The sequence below is a fragment of the Juglans microcarpa x Juglans regia genome, chromosome 7D (genome assembly GCF_004785595.1).
Source record: "Juglans microcarpa x Juglans regia isolate MS1-56 chromosome 7D, Jm3101_v1.0, whole genome shotgun sequence".
NCBI lineage: Eukaryota > Viridiplantae > Streptophyta > Magnoliopsida > Fagales > Juglandaceae > Juglans > Juglans microcarpa x Juglans regia.
The window spans coordinates 4,829,709-4,849,614 of record NC_054606.1 but is presented as its reverse complement, the minus strand read 5'-3'; the positions used below and the strand labels follow the sequence as shown (position 1 = coordinate 4,849,614).

Below are 19,906 nucleotides of genomic sequence, written 5' to 3'. Positions count from 1 at the left end.
AGAGAGTGATGATGAGAGAGAGACCGAGATGAGAGAGATGATGAGAGAGAGTGTGAGTGACGATGAGAGAGAGCGGAGACGAGAAAGAGACCAGGATGAGAGAGAGTCGAGGAGAGAGAGAGACAATGAGGGATGAGAGAGAGTCGAGGAGAGAGAAAGAGCCGGCGAGAGAGAGAGTTGTTGATGAGAGAGAGATGATGAGAGAGACGCTAAAGAGATGATGAGAGAGAGAGGAAGAGAGAGAGACGGGTAGCCATCTGTGCGTTTTGCAACAAAAAATAAATAAATGGACCAGAAGCAACCACGTAGTGTGTACAATATGTGCACAGCTACAGTGGATGCTATGTAGCAATGCTCTTTTAAGAAATACGAAGAATGAATAAATGAGAAAGGTCTGATATAATCATTAAAACTTTTACAAATTTCTATATAAAATATAATAAATAATTCAATTTTTTCAAATTTTAAAATAAAAATTATATTATAACAATATTTTATTCAACTTTTAATTTTTATCTCATCTCATCTGTGTAACCAAACGAGACAAGTCGGCCTGATCTCCCTCAAATAATTTTCATTCAATAGGTGTTTATCATGTAGGTCTCCCATTTCAGCTTCCATATGCCTGCATAACAACTGATAAATGATGTGACAAGTAGATCCCACCAACATTATTATAGCATCAACCCTCAGTTCACATATCTACACTTTTCCTCTCTCTCTCTCTCTCTCTCTCACGTACAGCTTCCCCTTTGTCTCTCTCTATACTGGATCATCTCCTGTAACAAATCTATACCTATATTTTACATTAAGAACAACTTCAACAATTTGATTCGACACATTTAAGGACCATGACAATAACTTAATCAAATTAAATGAGGAAAAAAGAACAGGATTTTTGAGTGGCAAAAAATAAAAATTCTGGTTTTGAAGATGATTATCATCAATCGGATTCTTTAGAATGCTCATTGCCGATGTCGGTTTCCTTCTTTACCTTCGACTTAATCCCATAATTGACACACCGTTTGGTGAACTTTCTCAATCCGGTGGCCAAATTCATGCTGGGCTTGTAGTCGAAATCCCTGAAAGTCATGGTCACATTGGCATGGGTGTAGGGAACGTCTCCATTCCTCGGCATCTTGATCATGTGCTTCTTGGCCTTGGTGCTTAGCAACCCCTCCAATATGGACACTAACTTTTCGACCGGCACCGACGACGTGTTCCCAAGGTTGTAGATCCTCAGCTGCGCCGGTCCCCTCTTCTTCCTACCGCTTCCAGTGCTTTTTTTGGTTGTGTCCAACACCTCTAAATAGCCTGATAGGCCACGGCAGTCAACGAGGTTCCGTAAACCCAATCCCAAGTATTTGGGATAAACTGTATGTAATCAATATGCAGTTTACGTTGCATGCATGCCGCATGCAACAAGAGACGAGAACGGGTCGTAAGGGACGTTGGGAACGTGGGAAGCTTGAGTTAGTTGATTACGTAGGAATGGGTCTTCAAGGAGTTACGTGAGTTACGTATTTTACGTATTTTACGTGTTTTTCTTTCCGTTGATGTTCTGTTTTGGGGCTCTGTTTTATGCTCTGTTTTACGTGTCTATTTACGTGTTTGAGTCGGTTAGTTAGCTACTAGTTTCCCTTTATTTTCGGCATGATTGTAAACGGCTTGGCTTACTTAAAGCAGCCTAGAAAGTGTCAAGTATTATCAGATAATTTATTCAACTATTACGGTTTATTTCTCACCGGAAGAGAAAGCATTCTTTTACGTTAACGTTATCACAAGTTGGGACCTATCATTGGCCTCAGAGACAGGTTGAAATTTTTTTAATGGGAACCAATAAGGAGCGAATCGAGCAGCTAGAAGCAGGATTGGGTGGAGTACAAGAAGGGTTACACCGGATGGAGCTCGGTATGGCTGACTGACTTCGTCATGTAGAAGAAACTCTCAACCGCCTTTCCGATGTCTTGCTTGCAAACCAGGAGAATCCCATCCACGGACATCATCACCGAGACGGACACGAAGGAGGACGGTTGGTGGTATGTCCAAAACGGCAAAACTTGAATTTCCCAGATTTGCCGGAGATGATCCGACGGAGTGGTTCAATCGCGTGAACCAATTTTTCGAGTTCCAGAATACGCCCGAGGCACAAAGAGTTTTATTGGCCTCCTACCACTTGGAATGGGAAGCCAACCAGTGGTGGCAGTGGATTCTCAGAACATTCCAGGAAGACGGACGCATGCTCTCGTGGCTGGATTTTGAGGAGGAACTCTGGGCTCGCTTTGGACCTTCGGAGTGCGAGGATTTCGATGAAGCCCTTTCGAGGGTCAGACAAACTGGGTCCTTGCGTGAATACCAGAAGGAATTTGAACGCTTGGGCAACCGTGTGAGGGGCTGGACACAAAAAGCTCTTGTGGGAACTTTCATGGGTGGTTTACGAACGGAAATCTCGGACGGGATTCGAATGTTTAAACCTCAAACGTTGAGAGATGCCATCAGCTTCGCGCGCATGAGAGATGACCAGCTAACGAGACAGCGGAGATTCACACGCCCTCCACCTCCAGTGCGAGCTCCCCTAGCTCTACCTCCAGTTAACCGAACAACACCAATAACACCGGCCGCCCCTATTAGACGCTTGAGTTGGGAAGAAATGCAGCGTAAGCGACTTCAAGGCTTGTGTTTTAACTGTAATGAGCATTTTACTGCAGGACATAAATGTCAGGGGCCCCGAATCCTCATGTTGGAAGGTCACGATGGCGAAAACGGCACTTGTGACGCCGTAAACGAAGAACCACTAGTGGAGGAGAACCAGGAGGGGACTATCGAACCAGAGATCAAGCTGCATGCTCTAACAGGTTGGACAGCACCCAAGACCATGCGAGTAGCTGCCAGGATCGGTGCCCACGATGTTATCACGTTAATTGACAGCGGATCAACTCACAATTTTATTAGTGAGCGTATGGCCAGCCTACTACGATTACCAGTGATACCGACTGAGGCATTCACAGTGCGGGTAGCTAACGGAGCCGATCTTAGATGCCATGGGAGGTTCGATGAGGTACCAGTAAACCTGCAAGGCATAACTTTTTCATTAACTCTTTATTCTCTACCACTCACAGGATTGGATTTAGTCTTGGGAATCCAATGGCTTGAGCTACTGGGGTCCGTGGTTTGCAACTAGAAAAGATTGACCATGGAATTTTCCTGGGACAACCAGACCAGACGTTTGATAGGGATCGATGGCCAAAATATTCAAGCGGCATCACTTAAAGCAATATCCAAGGGCGTTCGACCAGGCCATACTATCCTAGGTTTTTGCCTACCGGTCACCAAAGCGGACCCAGAAGACCTCATACATCCAAGCATGCAAGCAGTATTGCAGGAATACTCTGATGTATTTTCCGAACCTTCAAGCTTGTCTCCCATCCGCGCGGTTGATCACAACATTCCTCTAAAGGAAGGAACCGAACCAGTTAATGTGCGACCGTACCGATACGCGCATTATCAAAAAGAGGAGATTGAAAAACAGGTCCAAGAAATGCTAAGCTCAGGACTTGTTCAACCCAGCACTAGTCCTTTCTCATCACCCGTCCTTTTGGTGAAGAAAAAAGATGGAAATTGGCGCTTTTGCACAGATTATCGCGCACTCAACACAGCAACCATTAAAGACCGATTTCCAATCCCCACCGTGGAGGACATGTTGGATGAACTCTATAGTGCCTCGTATTTTACCAAGCTTGACTTGAGGGCTGGGTACCATCAGGTACGAGTAAATCCTCTTGATATCCCTAAGACTGCTTTCCGAACGCATAATGGACATTACGAATATTTGGTTATGCCGTTTGGCTTATGCAATGCACCATCTACCTTTCAGGCCATTATGAATTCTATTTTTCGGCCTCATCTTAGAAAATTTATATTAGTTTTCTTTGATGATATATTAGTTTATAGTCCTTCGTGGGACACACATTTAGTGCATGTAAAGCAAACCTTGGAGATATTGAGGCAGCACCAATTTTTTGTTAAGGCTAGTAAATGTGCCTTTGGGCAATAGAAACTGGAGTATTTGGGTCATATTGTTACTAACCAAGGAGTGGAAGTGGACAGGAGTAAAATAGCCGCAATGGTGGCATGGCCACGGCCTAATAATATTTCAGCACTACGTGGGTTCTTAGGCTTGACAGTTATTACCGGAAGTTTGTTCAAAATTACGGCATTATAGCTCGGCCTCTTACCAACCTCTTGAAGAAAGGCCAATTCGGCTGGAATGATGAAGCAGAGGTGGCTTTTTTGGCACTCAAACAGGCCATGACAACCACTCCCACATTAGCAATGCCGAATTTCAAGGACTCATTTACCATTGAGACGGACGCATCTGGGGAAGGCATAGGAGCTATACTGTCTCAACAAGGCAAACCGGTGGCATTCATGAGTCGAGCACTGGGAGTGACGAAGAAATCCTGGTCCACTTATGCCAAGGAAATGTTAGCCATCATAGAGGCTATACGTTTATGGCGTCCGTATCTTCTGGGCAAGAAATTTTACATTCAAACGGATCAGCGCAGTCTCAAGTTTTTTTTGGAACAACGGATTGCCACACCAGAGCAGCAGAAATGGGTAGCTAAACTCCTTGGGTACGACTACGAGATAGTCTACCGACCTGGACGTGAAAACTCTGCTGCCGACGCATTATCACGCAAACCAGGTAGTCCCATTCTCCATAGCGTTTTTATTCCGCATGTCAGTATATGGGAAGACATTAAAACGGCAGCAACAAATGATCCGTATATCCAGTCAATGGGTCGCACGGCAACGGGTCATCCCGAGGGACCTTATTTGTGGCGTCAGGGGCTACTTTTCTTCAAAGGCAAAGTTGTCATTCCAGACAACCGAGCCTTACGTAGCAAATTGCTACATGAAATGCACGATACGAAGGTGGGCGGCCACTCAGGAGTTTTACGCACATATAAGAAATTGGGACAGCAGTTCTATTGGCCGGGAATGCATAAATCAGTCCAGGAGTACGTCAAAGGATGCGAAGTATGTCAAAAAGTCAAGGCTGAAACAATAGCTCCGGCCGGACTCCTCCAACCGCTGCCAATCCCATGCCGGGTCTGGGACGACATCACTTTAGATTTTATTGAAGGCCTTCCGGTTTCTCAAGGCAAGGACACGATTATGGTGGTCGTCGACAGGTTGAGTAAATCAGCCCATTTCCTTGCGTTAACCCATCCGTTTACTGCAAAAACAGTGGCCGACAAATTTGTAGAGAGAATTATCAAACTTCACGGGATGCCGCAGTCCGTCATTAGTGACCAAGACCCAATTTTCATCAGCAAATTCTGGCAGAAATTCTTCAAGATGTCGGGCACCAAATTGCAGCTCAGTTCCGCATACCACCCACAAACCGATGGACAAACAGAAGTCGTCAATCGCTGCCTCGAGCAATACCTTCGTTGTTTCGTGCACCAGTGGCCGCGTAAATGGAGTTATTATTTACCCTGGGCAGAGTATTGGTATAATACTACCTACCATATTTCTACGGGGATGACCCCATTCCAAGCACTGTATGGACGACTGCCTCCCACCATTCCATATTACACAGACGGACTGTCCCCAGTACACGAAGTGGATCAGCAGTTAATGACTCGCGATGAACTGCTTCAGCAATTGAAGGTTAATTTAGCGAGCTCAGTTAACCGAATGAAGCAAATGGCCGACAACAAGCGGAGGGATATTTCATTTGACGTGGGCGAACGGGTGTTGTTGAAGCTCCATCCTTACCGACAACAAACAGCCTTCAAAAGGGTCCATCAGAAATTGGCAAGTCGTTTTTACGGACCCTATGTGATCTTGAAGAAATGCGGACCAGTCGCGTACAAACTCGACTTACCGGAAGGCACACGCATTGATCTCGTATTTCATGTGTCGTTACTTAAACGATACCAAGAAAATGACAGCCTTACGGAACCACAGCAGACAACGTTGCCACCAGTCTCCGATGAAGGAGTGGTCGAACTCGAACCACAATTAATTCTGGACAACCGCTGGGTCAAACAGGGAGGTCAACTGGTTGAAGAGAGCCTACTGCAATGGAAGCATCTACCACCGGAGGACGCCACCTGGGAACAGACAAAGAAACTGCTGAGTGAATTCTCACCAACGATCCTTGAGGACAAGGATCCACCAAACGGGGGGAGTATTGATAGGCCACGGCAGTCAACGAGGTTTCGTAAACCCAATCCCAAGTATTTGGGATAAACTGTATGTAATCAATATGCAGTTTACGTTGCATGTATGCCGCATGCAACAAGAGACGAGAACGGGTCGTAAGGGACGTTGGGAACGTGGGAAGCTTGAGTTAGTTGATTACGTAGGAATGGGTCTTCAAGGAGTTACGTGGAGTTACGTATTTTACGTGTTTTTCTTTTCGTTGATGTTCTGTTTTGGGGTTCTGTTTTATGCTCTGTTTTACGTGTCTGTTTACGTGTTTGAGTCGGTTAGTTAGCTACTAGTTTTCCTTTATTTTCGGCATGATTGTAAACGGCTTGGCTTACTTAAAGCAGCCCAGAAAGTGTCAAGTATTATCAGATAATTTATTCAACTATTACGGTTTATTTCTCACCGGAAGAGAAAGCATTCTTTTGCATTCTTTTACGTTAACGTTATCACAAGTTGGGACCTATCATAGCCTTTCATGACTTTGTCGATGTACGTGAAGTCACATGCCACCTCCTTCTCGCCCTGTGTCTGGTAAACGTCAATGGCCTTACCGTGCAAGATGTCCTTTGTGAAGAAGAAGTACACCATGTCTAGTCTACCCCAAGGCCCATACACAGTGAAGAACCTTAAGCCAGTGAGGGAGAGCTCGTAGATATGGTCGTAGGTGTGAGCGATTTCTTCACCGGCTTTCTTGGTGGTAGCGTAGGGACTTGCCGGCTAGTGGGTGACGAAACTTTTTGGGGGAGAAAGAGCTTGTGGGGCCGACGGCACTTGGTGTGTGCGATGGCGTTGCTCGATTGTGGCAGCGATGGACCTGATGTCGTGCAGTAGCGGTTGGGTTCTTCCCAAAGTTCATGGTGTTGAAGTTCCAAAGAGGTGTGACTTTCTATAAGGAATTTACACTTCCGTTGGTTTTATTAAATGAGACCAGATTCACTACATGTAGTATAGAATTTCATACGTGGCTTACTTTTATTGGGAGTTGTTAAACTCTAAGGAACAGCCAGACCATTCCAAAGAAGAACTGAATCTTTTATTATATTATACCTGTGGATTAATCTTTTAATGGCAAGTAAAAAAATGTTGAAACTATAATTATAAAAATATGATAAATAAAAATTTTCAGGTGAAACATAATTTTTTTAGGAAAATGCTAGAAGGACCGAGAGATTCAACCGAAATTTGACCTATGCCACATGTTATTTTTTTAATGGCCAGTATAAAATATTTAAAAAAGAAAAAATTCATAGATCTAAGTTTTTCCCCTTCGTACGCCTCCCGCTCGATTGAAATTACTCTGTTTCTTTCCTTAAGTTTCACTTCTCTATTTTAGGTTTTCTTGCAAGATTGATCTGAACGTTTATGAATCTGTCTGGATTTCTATTTAGTTCCTTAAACCTAGGTGAATCCATGACCACTTGTTTCGTTCGTGAATCTATCTTGAATTTTTGTTTTCTGTTTTTCTAATTTTATTTCCATCGTGACCACTTGTTTTGTTCATGAATCTGTTTGGATTTTTTTTTTCTAATTTTATTTCTTTCTTGACCACTTGTTTGTTCACTGAGAAGAACTACAAGGAAAGTAGAGTTCAAGAGTAGGCCATAGGGATCGAGGAAGAAATGCCTTCTTCAATGAAATGAAATGATTTAATAGGAGGCCACCATTTCCAACTCCACCAGCAACACCATTTCACTGCTGGGCTCATGATGTTAGGGAGAGGAACTATCACCGGGATATGTACATGGATGAACGACGAGGTGATTGGCGTGCCGTGGGGCGAGACAAAATTGAAAATGCATATTAGTAGGGTGCCAGAGAATAAAGTTTACACGCATAACTTTGGTTCTAGTAGTCGCACAGCTTTCCTGTTTCAGACTAGATTTAACTTATGCATTAACTCTAAAACCCAACTGATTCCTCGTGTAGACATGATAATGTTCATTTTTTGATTTAATACATTTTAAACCATATAGTTTCTTCTTCCTCGGCTTTTCTAGTTCAAATTGCTTGGAGATTTTGTTGAAGCATTACAGTACAAGACGCAACTTGCTTGTCAAAAAGTTACCTTGGAAATGAATAATACAAAATTTTCATTGTGGATAGAATATTGCTTCCGTTTTCCTTTGGATGGATTTTGAAACAATTTGCAGTGTACAACCTCAGATTCTCAACATGCCAACTCTTTGAGCTAAGTACATGTTTCATTGGCAAGCAACCATAATTGGTCCAAATGATAGTCCCTATGGTGGCGCTGTTTTTCTTGTGACAATCCAGTTCTTTCTGCCAACAGGTGCATGCACTGAAAAAAATCGATCCAGTACTATTGACTTCAGAATACATTCCATCTCTTTGCTAAGCAAAATAAAAGAACCAATTTGTAAAAATACATTCCAGTGTTCAGCATGTATTTCATTTTCTGTATTGTCCGGAGAAGAAAACATTCACAATAAACTCCTTACTTCGTGTTTGGTTCCTTTTGCTCTTTAACAGAATTATGTACAAACACTTTTAACAAAACACAATCAGCTATGCCTCAATTTCAACTACTAAAACACAATCAGTTGTGCCTATCATCACTTTCAACTACTAAAGCTTCCATACCAAAGGGTGTTGATCATCGTAGATGCCACCATCAATAACCATCTATAAGGGTGTAAATTATCATCCTGGTCCGAGAGATGCATTCGAAAAGGTTGCACCTAAAGGAATAAAACATAGTAATACACCAAAAGGAATTAAAACCATAAAAAACCACCACTATTATTTAAAAATTGCTAAACCATAAGTTGGTTGGTTAGAAAATGACAAGTTCAGTGGAATCATAACAAGGCAAGCCACCACATTACTTGCAATGAAGGAGCAGTCGGTCTTATACCAATATTAACTTAGTTATTTGTCCAAACCTGACCATGTGTAAATTGTAGGCATAAATAGACGTAGTAAGAACCAACTTGACTTTTTCAATGGTAAATAAAAAAACCTAGAAAGAACCAGAATATTGTACATATTTATTAAAAAAAACCAAGTTGAGTGAAATCATAACAAGGCTATCCGCTACATTGCCTGCAACAGAGGAGTAGTCGAAGGAGCAGAAAAATAATCGGGTGCATGTATCCAAAGTTGAGTTTGTTCATCATATCGCCATTTCAATCACTTGTCATGATTTTCATTTTTTTTTTTTTTGTCTAGTTATATACATACACTAAACAACAATAAACAAGGGGAAGTATCCTGGGTTTGAGCAGCCTCATGTAGTGTGCCGCTGACATTGCAGTCATCTGCTCTAACTTCTATTGATAAGTTACTACTCCGCTGTGCAGGACAATAAATATAAAAATGTATCATTAAATTGACAAAAGAATTGATGTGTTTAATGGAACTGAATTTTTTTAAATTATCAAGAAAGGAACCTCAACTTCGCCGCAGTGCAATCTCCTTTTCGTACTAGGTTTCTTAAGAGCCTTCTTAACTAGGTGTATTTTTCTCTTTGACGGTGGTCTTCCTTTACTCCGAACTATCAACAGACTTAAAACTCTACTTGTAGTGCCCTCCATGGATGTAGCTAGATCATTGCTTTTACTAGCACATCTTGAATCGTCTTCAAGGTGCTCTTGCTTCCACTGCTTTATTTGACTAATCAATTTCAGACACCTGATCTCGGTCTTTGCAGCACTTAAACACAGTTCATAGAATGAATTTTAGATCCTATCGTACCTTTGTCCCTTAGGGTTGCTACTTGCCTCATAACTACTCTTGACAAATGTGTATTTTCACTTTATACCATTCCTCCACTTATCCAAGATGTATTGCGGTGGTATTTCCCCCTTGCCTAACTGAGTCAGGATATGAAGAGCGTGTTTGAACAATATACCCCTAAACTCAAACAACTTGCAATTGCATTTAACCTCCAATGTATGTTCATAAAAGGAAACAATGTAGTTTGCACGTTTTAATAATTCATCACTCACTTAAATCTCATCGGCAACTACAAACGTATATTTTGCACCCTCACATCCTAGAAAAGAGGTAGTCAAATATAAAAATCCTCGCAATTTGTCTTGTATCTCCTTGAATTTGGCAAGTGTATGCTTTGTAAACTATTTCTCAACAGGATAGCGACTAATGCAAGGAATATTTGTGTTAAATGAATTGAAATCAGCAATGGTTTCATTCTTTACCTTCCTCATAAGGGCTAAATCGCATTGATCAACAAATTATTTTAGAGTGGTCTTGGAGTTAACGTAATCATCGAAAAATGCATTCATGCCTTCACTTTATTGTGTGGTTGACACTCCAGTCCAAAATGTGTCTCTAACATAGCCTGGCACCTAAAAACACATATTCCTATGTTTGATTCCAACCATGTTCTCATGAAGGTCATAAGTATCAAGAAAATTGCACCAACGTTCTTCGAACTCTTGCTCGCTTAAAGAGTCATACACACATTTCTGTAAAGTACTCTTCATCTCCTCATATCGAGAATGTGACCCAAACTTCTCAGGAAGTTTTTTCATGATGTGTCACAAACAAAATCGATGCCTAAATGCTGGAAACCCCTCGAAATTGCAAGTTGCATTGCCTTGTCTTGGTCTGTAATGATTACATATAGTGATTGGTCGTTCATACACTTCGACCATGACTCAAACAACAACTCAAACGTATGTGCATCCTCATTGGATATCAATCCACACCCGAATAGGATTGTTTGACCATAATGGTTTACACCACAAAGGGTGTAAAAGGCATCTTATAGGCGTTAGTCAGGTATGTTGTGTCGAATGTAATGACATCCCCGAATGATTGATACGCATCTCTACTTCAGGCGTCTGCCTAAAACACATTATTTAAGCTCAAGTCATCGTCCACATCCATCTCATAGTAAAAATCTGGATTTTTTTTTTTTCATTTGTCGAAAGTAGTTACGTAGAGCTTCAGCACCTCCAACCCGAGGTGAGTTTCAATATAGTTTCGACACTCCTTCTCCTCAAATGGCACATTCTCGAAATCACCCACTTCAACAAGTAGAGACCTGAAATTTTTTGCCATTCATATTCATGCCTCGTCATTTATTTCAAGCATCTTAGCCACACGAGCATCAACCTTCTTAAAGCGTCTAAAATGTCTTGTCTTTCCTAGACTATAAATGTGTGTGTGCTCCAAGTTTAAGCTAGTCAGGGTATATTTACCTTCATCATTCAAAGTCGCATTAATCCTAGCCATACACCCTAACTTCTCTATTTGTCTTGGCTTGAGAACATTGGTAGTCTTACTATTTGATGTGCCTTGACACGCACATACCAAGGTAAACCATATGACATTCTCATCTTCTCCTTGTTTAGAATTCCTTTCTATGCACTCCAAACCCCTTATGCTTGGCATACTTCATATAGTAAGACCGAACTTCAGAATGTCATTCCGACCTTAGGTTCTTCACTGGTTTCATTGAGGAGTTAATAATGCCTTATCATATTCATTCTCCGAGAGATTTATGTTGGAATCCATTGCAAGACCAACATTCGAATAAATATAAAAAGATCCAACCGACTTTAAAACAAAGCCAGAGTATAGAAATGCAACATAAGGGGAAAAACATGATTTGTGTTGTACATCAACATTTTCAATCTAGAAATATGCAACCTAAGCCATGGATGGACAGTATAGATGAGATGGTATGCACAGTTCAATCTAGAAATGCAACCTAACCCATGGATGGACAAAATCAACTCAATTGCACTATCCCCTATAGGCACCCAGTGGAGGTTTTCCAATAATTTTTGGACATGAAACTTTTCGATAATTTGATTTTTTTTCAACCAACCTTTAGGTTCATTATCACAAATAGGTGGACTGCAATAGGATAACCTTAACATTCAAAAAAGTAGCAACTAAAATATTTCATTTTTTTACATCAAAGACAGACCACAACAATATCTAGTAATGACTAGTCTAAAATGTAAACAAAAAATGGAAGAAAACAAAACTTACAGCTCGGATTCGTGTGGGAGCGAGGGAGGCGGGAAGGGAGTGGGCTAGGAATGAAGGCTTTTGCCAGAAAATGATCTCTACCGTGCAGACGAAAGGATGGCGTCGAACGAACTCATTGATTCCGTACAAGATGGAGGGAGCGAGATGAGGGAGGGACACTGGAATGAAGTATTAAAATTTAAAATGAGTTTCTCTCTCTCTTTGTTTTTCTTATTCTTTATTTTTTAATATTTTAAATTATCATGTGCTGCAAATCGGTCACTTATCGGTAGCAGAGAAGGAGATAGGCTTAGGAGAGAGCAGCGGAGGGGGGTGACGGGCTATGTAAAATGAAGAAGACGGTAGAAGAAGACAGTAGAAAAAAAAGAAAAGAAAAGAAAAAAGAAAAAAAAAGGAAAAGTAGAAGGGGGCGGCCAGCCCACTTGCTATTTTTTTGTGTTTTTGTATTTTTTTTTAATGTGTTTTTTGTTTGTAGTTTGTAGTTTTTTAGTTTTTAATAAAAAAGAAATAGGTTATTTTAGACTTATTGTCTATAGTAGCAGAATCATGTATTCTTTTTGTTTGAAAGGATTGAGGGAGTTAGTGCTTCTCTTCTCTAAAAGAAGAGATCATTTAGTTTTGTTTTTATAAATCTCTATGTTAAGAGAGAGTTTTATAGAAATTATATCCGTCATAAATAAATTTATGTGCTGAGGTGCTTCAGAATAGATGCGTAGCTTGATTTGTAGTTCAGTATTTATAAGTTATAATTGTAATTTTGATTTATGAAATGAAATGAAGTCTATTTAAAAAAAAAAAAATTGCTACATATAATTATTGTAAACTCAATAAAATAAGAATAATATTACTTATCATATTAATTTTTATTATTATTTCATCATTTTATAATATAATATTAGATATTAAAAATTATTTATTATATTTTATTTATAAATTTATTATTTAATATTATATTATAAATAATAAATAAAAAATAAAAATTGAGATGATGAATAGATTTTCCTATAAAACAAACTCGAACAGAGATGTCTCAAACGCTCAAATTCTGTGTCCAAAAATGGAGAAGGAGACGAGTGCCTGCAGAGCTCATTGTTTAATCTTAGCCTATCCAACTCAAGGACACATTAATCCTATGATGGAATTCTCCAAGCGTTTGAGGCACAGAGGAGTAGAAGTTACGCTGGTTACCACCTACTTCATCTCCAAGGACATACAAAAAGAAGCAAGCTCCATTACGCTCGAGACCATCTCCGATGGCTATGACGAAGGCGGGATAGCGCGAGCCGAGAACGTCCAGGTTTATTTGGAGCGCTTTTCGCAAGTCGGTTCGCAAACCCTGACCGAGCTCCTCGAGAAACTTTCTATCTCAGGCTGCCCGGTTGACTGTATTGTTTATGATCCTTTCTTGCCATGGGCTCTAGACGTAGCCAAAAAATTTGGGTTATTCGGGGCTGCGTTTTTCACTCAATCTTGTGCCGTTGATATTACATACTACCATGTTCACAAAGGAGAGCTGAAACTCCCTCTTTCAGAACCAGAAGTTTTGCAGCTTCCTGGTTTGCCACCTCTTGAACCTCAGGACCTGCCGTCCTTCATTTATAAATTAGGATCGTACCCAGGTTGCTTGGAGATGTTTGTGGGGCAATTTTCTAATGTTGAGAAAGCTGATTCGATCCTTTGCAACACCATTTATGAGCTGGAGCAAGAGGTAATTAAGCATGTTAATTAACTGGGCGGGGCGGGGCTTATAAATCATCAGTCCCTGAACTTTTGTTTTTGTTTTCCTTCTTTTAACGATCTTGTTTCATTTGGATTTGAGATGATTTTTAGGCTTATAACTGTTGATCGGTTACTTGGGCTATGTGTGGATTTAAAAAATATTTTCAAAATTTGTTTGAATAAAAGTAACTTACATTGTATCAAAGTTTGTGAATAAAAATAAATGTTGTATTGGAGCTTATGAAAGTTGATTGATAAAATTAAAAAATTATTTAAATATGATTGTTTTATATTATTTTTGTTTTAGAATTTGTAAAAATTGTATTAATTTTTATATTTGATTAATAATTAAATAAAAAGTTTAAAATTTGAAATAGAAGAGTTGTTATGATTGAGTAACTGTTTGAGAATGAAGTTGTAAGAAAAGTTAGAAAAATTTTAAGAACACCTGTTGATTGCCAAATATGGCTAATTTCTACGCAGGCTGTGGATTGGATGTCCAAGATATGGCCAATGAGGACTGTGGGACCAACTATTCCATCTATGTTCTTAGACAAGCGGCTTGAAGATGACAAAGACTATGGTTTCAGCATCTTCAAACCAAACACCGATGCTTGCCTGAAATGGCTAAATGATCGTCCAAAAGAGTCGGTTGTTTATGTTTCTTTCGGGAGTTTGGCCGCTCTTGAAGCTGAGCAAATGCAAGAACTAGCTTGGGGTTTGAGGATGAGCAACAGCTATTTCTTGTGGGTGGTCAGGGCCTCAGAAGAGGCAAAGCTCCCCAAAAACTTTGTGGAGGAGACGTCGGAGAAGGGATTTGTGGTTCACTGGTGTCCTCAGTTAGAGGTCTTAGAACACGAGGCAGTGGGATGCTTTGTGACACACTGTGGGTGGAACTCTACGTTGGAGGCCCTGAGCTTCGGTGTTCCAATGGTGGCAATGCCACAATGGACAGACCAAAGCACGAATGCAAAGTTTATTATGGATTTTTGGAAGATGGGACTTAAAGCTCCGGTTGATGAGAAAGGTTTAGTCAGGCGAGAAGCAGCAGAGCATTGCATAAGGGAAATAATGGAGGGAGAGAGAGGGAAAGAGATTAAGAAAAATGCCTTCAAATGGAGGAAATTAGCAAAAGAGGCTGTTGACATAGGTGGAAGTTCTGACAAAAACATTGAAGAATTTGTAGCTACATTGGTTCGGTCCTAAGTTGCGGTCGGTTCGGACCAGTCTAAACAGGAATGTAATGTTTCTGTTGATTAAATAATTGCTCAAAACCTGTCTTTAGCTGTCGTCGTGTTCAAATTATATATTCCACTTTGATGCACGCCTGTTTGTTGTTTGACAAGCTTCCATCAGCTGATATTTGGACAAATTAAAGAAGAAAATTGCATCGAGCTTTTAGTTTGTCCTTCGGAGATTGAAAGTAGACCTGTATCTTCATTGGTCTTTAAGAAATATTCTGAATACAGAGGCCTATTTAAAGAACAAATGAGCACTGCACCAGTTGGGCACACCAACAAGCAGGTGGTGTGCGTTAGTGCTTCTAGACCCAGCTAGGTATCGATAAAACAGAAAAGATTCCTTTATACAATTCACAAAAAAGGTCAAAACAGAATTACAGAGAAGCTACTCTAGAGGATTCTGTTGACAAGGATAATTGAAGATCTTGTTGCGATGTTGAGTTGGAGTCTTGCGCAGAGGAGGCCTTGCGTGGAGCTGACTTGGAGGCAATACTAGTAGCAATTGTAGTGCTTTAAGAGATTCACGAAAGTCTGGTTTCAGGGGAATCATCCTAAAAGATGGCTCACAAAAGTCCCATCACTGTGAGTGAGTGAGGAATCAATGGTAAGTGGATTTGGAGGTCCATCCCAATCACTTTTGATAGCAACGCATCACTTTTGATTCCATTATGTACATCTCCTTTCTCAATGTGGAATCGCATTCACTATCCTTGTACAAGATTCAAGAATGAGAGTGATAAAAATCACCTTTGAATTTCTATACTTGTACCTATTCATTTATGGGTAGATTGAAGTCCAACGTCCAGTAAATTGCACTTTGTATTTACCATAAAATGGGTAAAAATGGGGATGCACTGGGTATTGCCGCGACATAAATGATACTGATTGTCCTGAATCCACGACATAAATAATTGCGTGCAGAAACATTAGGCAACGTTTGACTTGGTCCTTTTGAGTAGATTTCTCTTTCAGAAATATAAAAATCCTTTGGATGGACTTGGACGGCAACTCATCCTGACAACTCGTAAACGAATCTCCAGCATTGATCACCCACCATAAGGCGCATCATGAAAAAGTGCATGATCGGATTGAAAACACTGAGATTAATGAAAGAAAATAAAGATACGGAGAGATATTTGGAAAAGTATGCTACTGTCACATCAGTAACAGTAGCCGAAAATTTAGAAAACTATTTAAAAATACTAATAAACTTGCTATCCTCTATATTTACATAATAAATTACAACAAAGATCAGGTTTTAGTAAATTAGGATTATCTTCTGCAGATACAGAGGGATTTTCAACAATAGTTAATTCACAAGAGAGATGCTAGGGAGTCCGTTTTGGACTCTCCTTTTTTTTGCCCGACTAGGTTTTTTTGTTTTTTTACTTTTTTATTTTTGACTTGGTGATAAAGAAAATATTTTTTAAAAATATTGCGAATTTTTTTATTTTTTAAATATATTTAAAAGTATTAAAAAATGATTTGAAAAAAAAAACCAAAAAATAGTGTTAAAAAACCAAAACCAATCAGTAGTGGAAAAAATGGAATAATACTGCTACAGATAAGCACAAGTCTATGCCTACCTGCGAACCCCATTGACATGGCATTTTGCCACATCAGCAATTAAATTAAAAAAAAAAATGAAGAAAAGAAAGGGAAAAAGCAACCGAGCGGAAATAAGCTTTGTTCATTCAAGCTTGGAAGAAGGAGAAAACGCAACGGCAAAAGACACCATTTTGTTCTGTTCATTCGAGCTTCATCCAAAGAAGAAAACACAGCCTTCCTCTCTATCAGATCTCATAAATACTTCTCAGTTTTCTTCCTCGGCGTCGTAGAGTTCTCTACGTAGAGTCTGTCGTTGTTGATTAGTTGTAGCAACTCACGCCATCCTCGGCTGCTACCCACATTTCGGTGTCAAACCTGGTAAGAGGCTTAGAAGCTTTTTCTTCTGTTTATCTTTTCTATGACTTTGGGACTGTGGAATAATTGAATGTGCTATCATAATGTTTATGAAATTTTGATTCCATTTGTTCTAAGTTGGGTGGCATAATATATCACAATTACTGACTCGTGCTTGTGCTATAAAGTCACAAAATGGTTCAACTAAAGTTGCAAATGGTTCAGTTCATGGATGGTCCAGATAGATCCTTCAGGGCCAAACCAGTGACAATGCAAATATTACAATATGAATCTCATAATCTCAAATGAGCATGTCTGATTTGTGTGCTTCATGATTGATTTTGACTTTCTGAGCTACAATGATTATGGTCTGAGAATCGCATAAAAAAATCAAATGTAGAATGAAATCCATTCCCACCTTTAAATATGACATTTTGTGCTTAAACAATTCTAGTTTCCATCTAAATGGAAACAATATTTTACTTTTTGCTAAAGCTTTTAATTATAACCAATAATGGCATTGTTAAAGACATGGGCAGCAAATTTTTACAAGGTAAAGTGCATAAGTTGAGGCTTAAACCCATAACTTTAGTGCTTAATTGGTTTCCAAAATTGAGTTTGTTAACCATTTTTTCATGTGCTTGTGTTTTCCTTATGGTCTGAAAACGTGTTGTAGTTCTGTTGCATGGTGCTTTGTCTTGAAATTGTTAATGATGCTTGTTGATCTCATTACAATTAAGCCTGATGGAACCCAGTGCTACTATACCTTTATCAGGGTCTAAATCAATCCCTGATGTGATGCATTTGGATAGCTCTATGCCTCATAAGTTCATATAGCCCTCCGCCAATAGCTAGTCCTAGTGGTCACCCTGCTATCACATGGAAAAGATTTCAGGGTAGATCAAAAGTATGGCAACATTTTAGTAAGATCGAAGACGAGGATCATAATGAGCACAAAGCGGCATGCAACTATTATGGTAAGGTTTTATCATGTCATCCTAAAAAACAAGGTGCTTCATTTTTGAAGTACCATAATGGGACAAATAAAGCCTTTCTTGCTAGTGGGATTGGAAGGTATAACCCCCAATCCAAAACGATTGGAGCTAGGAAGGGGTGATGGCACAACTAGCAGTTCTAGTGTTGGACTTGCAAAGTTTAATGAATAGAAGATAAGATTGGTTGTAGTTAAAATGATAATTTTGGATGAGATGCTATTTAGAGTTGTTGAAGGTCAAGGGTTTAAAGAGTTTATGGCCACAATTGAGCCTAGATTTCTAATCCCTTCTCGCATTACTATCATGCAAGACTATTTGAAGTTATATATGCCAGACAAGGACAAGTTAATGGAAATGTTTATCACATCTATTATAAGATTTGCATCACCACTGATTTATAGACATCGATTCAAAATCTTAAATATATGTGCATAACGGCTCATTTCATTGATAATGATTGGAACTTGCATAAGAGAATAATAAATCTTATGAAAGTTTCTGATCATAAAGGGGCAACAATAGAAAGAGAAATTGAGTCATCTATTCTTCAATGGGGTTTAAAGAAGATATTTATCATCACTATAGATAATGCATCTTCCAATCAAACGACCATTGATTTTTTTAGGAGAAGAGCCAAAGTTAGAAATTGTATTGTATTAGATAATGAGTTTGTACATATAAGATGTTGTGCACATACTTTAAATCTCATTGTCAATAAAGGGTTTTAAGAAGTTGATGAATTGGTTGTGAAGGTCTAAAAGCAGTGAAGTATGTGAAGTTTTCTCCTGCAAGACTCGATAAATTCAAGTTATGTGCTGACAAACAAAATATATTGGGTGGCAGGCTATTTTATCTTAATGTTCCAACTAGGTGGAACTCTACATATATGAAGTTGAGTGCAGCTCTGAATTATCGTGCAACATTTGACCTAATGCAAGATGAATACGATCAATTTGTACCACATCTCTTTGGGGTTTTTTTTTGGGGGGGGAGGGGGGGGACCAAAATACGATGATTGGGAAACCATTGAGGCCTTTGTACAATTTTTGAAAATTTTTGAAGATTTTAACTCATGCAACTTCAAATTTGTTCATTAAAGAAGTTGCTACACTATATAGCCATCTGAACAAATTTTCTAAAAATTTTGATAGGAAGTTGGCAACCATGTCAGAGAGGATGCTATTGAAATATAATAAATATTTTTGGTGATTTTGAGAAGGTGAACAAAATCTTGTTCATTCCAACTATGCTTGACCCACACTCCAAATTGAAAGTTTTGAAGTTTTGGTTTGTTGACTTTCTTGGCCTCGAGCGAGCATCCGAGCTTGTTGCACGACTAAGGGGAATCATTGAGCGGTTGTATAATCAATATTCAAATAAGGGCTAATCAAGTGCTAGTGAGACCCAAAGCAACACTTCTTATGATGATGATGATGATCTCTATAGTAGGTACCGTCAATATCAAGCATCAAAAGGTATTGTAGAGTTCAAAACATAATTGGATAATTATTTCATGGGAGGCCTTGTAGGATTGACACCCGACTTTGATATTCTAATATGGTGGAAGGTGAACTCAACCAAATATCCAGTCCTTGCCAATATAGCACGGGTTGTGTTGGTTATTCCCATCTCTGCCGTTGCTTCTGAGCCGGCATTCAGCGTTGGGGGTCGTGTGTTAGATTCATTTCGAAGCTCCTTGGCCCCAAAAACAATTGAAGCTCTTATTTGCATTCAAAATTAGTTGAAAGTTCACTCCATTAATTATAACTCCCAAGACTTGATGGAAGATACCGAAAGCTATAAGCTAAAAAATGGTAAGACTTATTTTGAAATTTCATATAT

At 39.5% G+C, this 19,906-nt stretch overlaps 2 protein-coding genes across 2 annotated transcripts; one reads left to right on the top strand and one right to left on the bottom strand.

Annotated features, from left to right (window-relative positions):
- Positions 1 to 588: 588 nt before the first annotated feature.
- On the bottom strand, positions 589 to 7,078 carry LOC121239463 (UDP-glucuronate 4-epimerase 6-like). The gene is made up of 3 exons (XM_041136711.1): positions 7,037 to 7,078; positions 6,693 to 6,939; positions 589 to 1,314 (listed from the first exon to the last, which is right to left on the bottom strand). The coding sequence occupies exons 1-3, from the start codon at positions 7,076 to 7,078 to the stop codon at positions 944 to 946; spliced, it is 660 nt and encodes a 219-aa protein (XP_040992645.1). The 3' UTR covers positions 589 to 943.
- A 6,166-nt stretch (positions 7,079 to 13,244) lies between these two features.
- Positions 13,245 to 15,215, top strand: LOC121239215 (mogroside IE synthase-like). The gene is made up of 2 exons (XM_041136379.1): positions 13,245 to 13,915; positions 14,410 to 15,215. The coding sequence occupies exons 1-2, from the start codon at positions 13,265 to 13,267 to the stop codon at positions 15,130 to 15,132; spliced, it is 1,374 nt and encodes a 457-aa protein (XP_040992313.1). The 5' UTR covers positions 13,245 to 13,264; the 3' UTR covers positions 15,133 to 15,215.
- Positions 15,216 to 19,906: the final 4,691 nt, after the last annotated feature.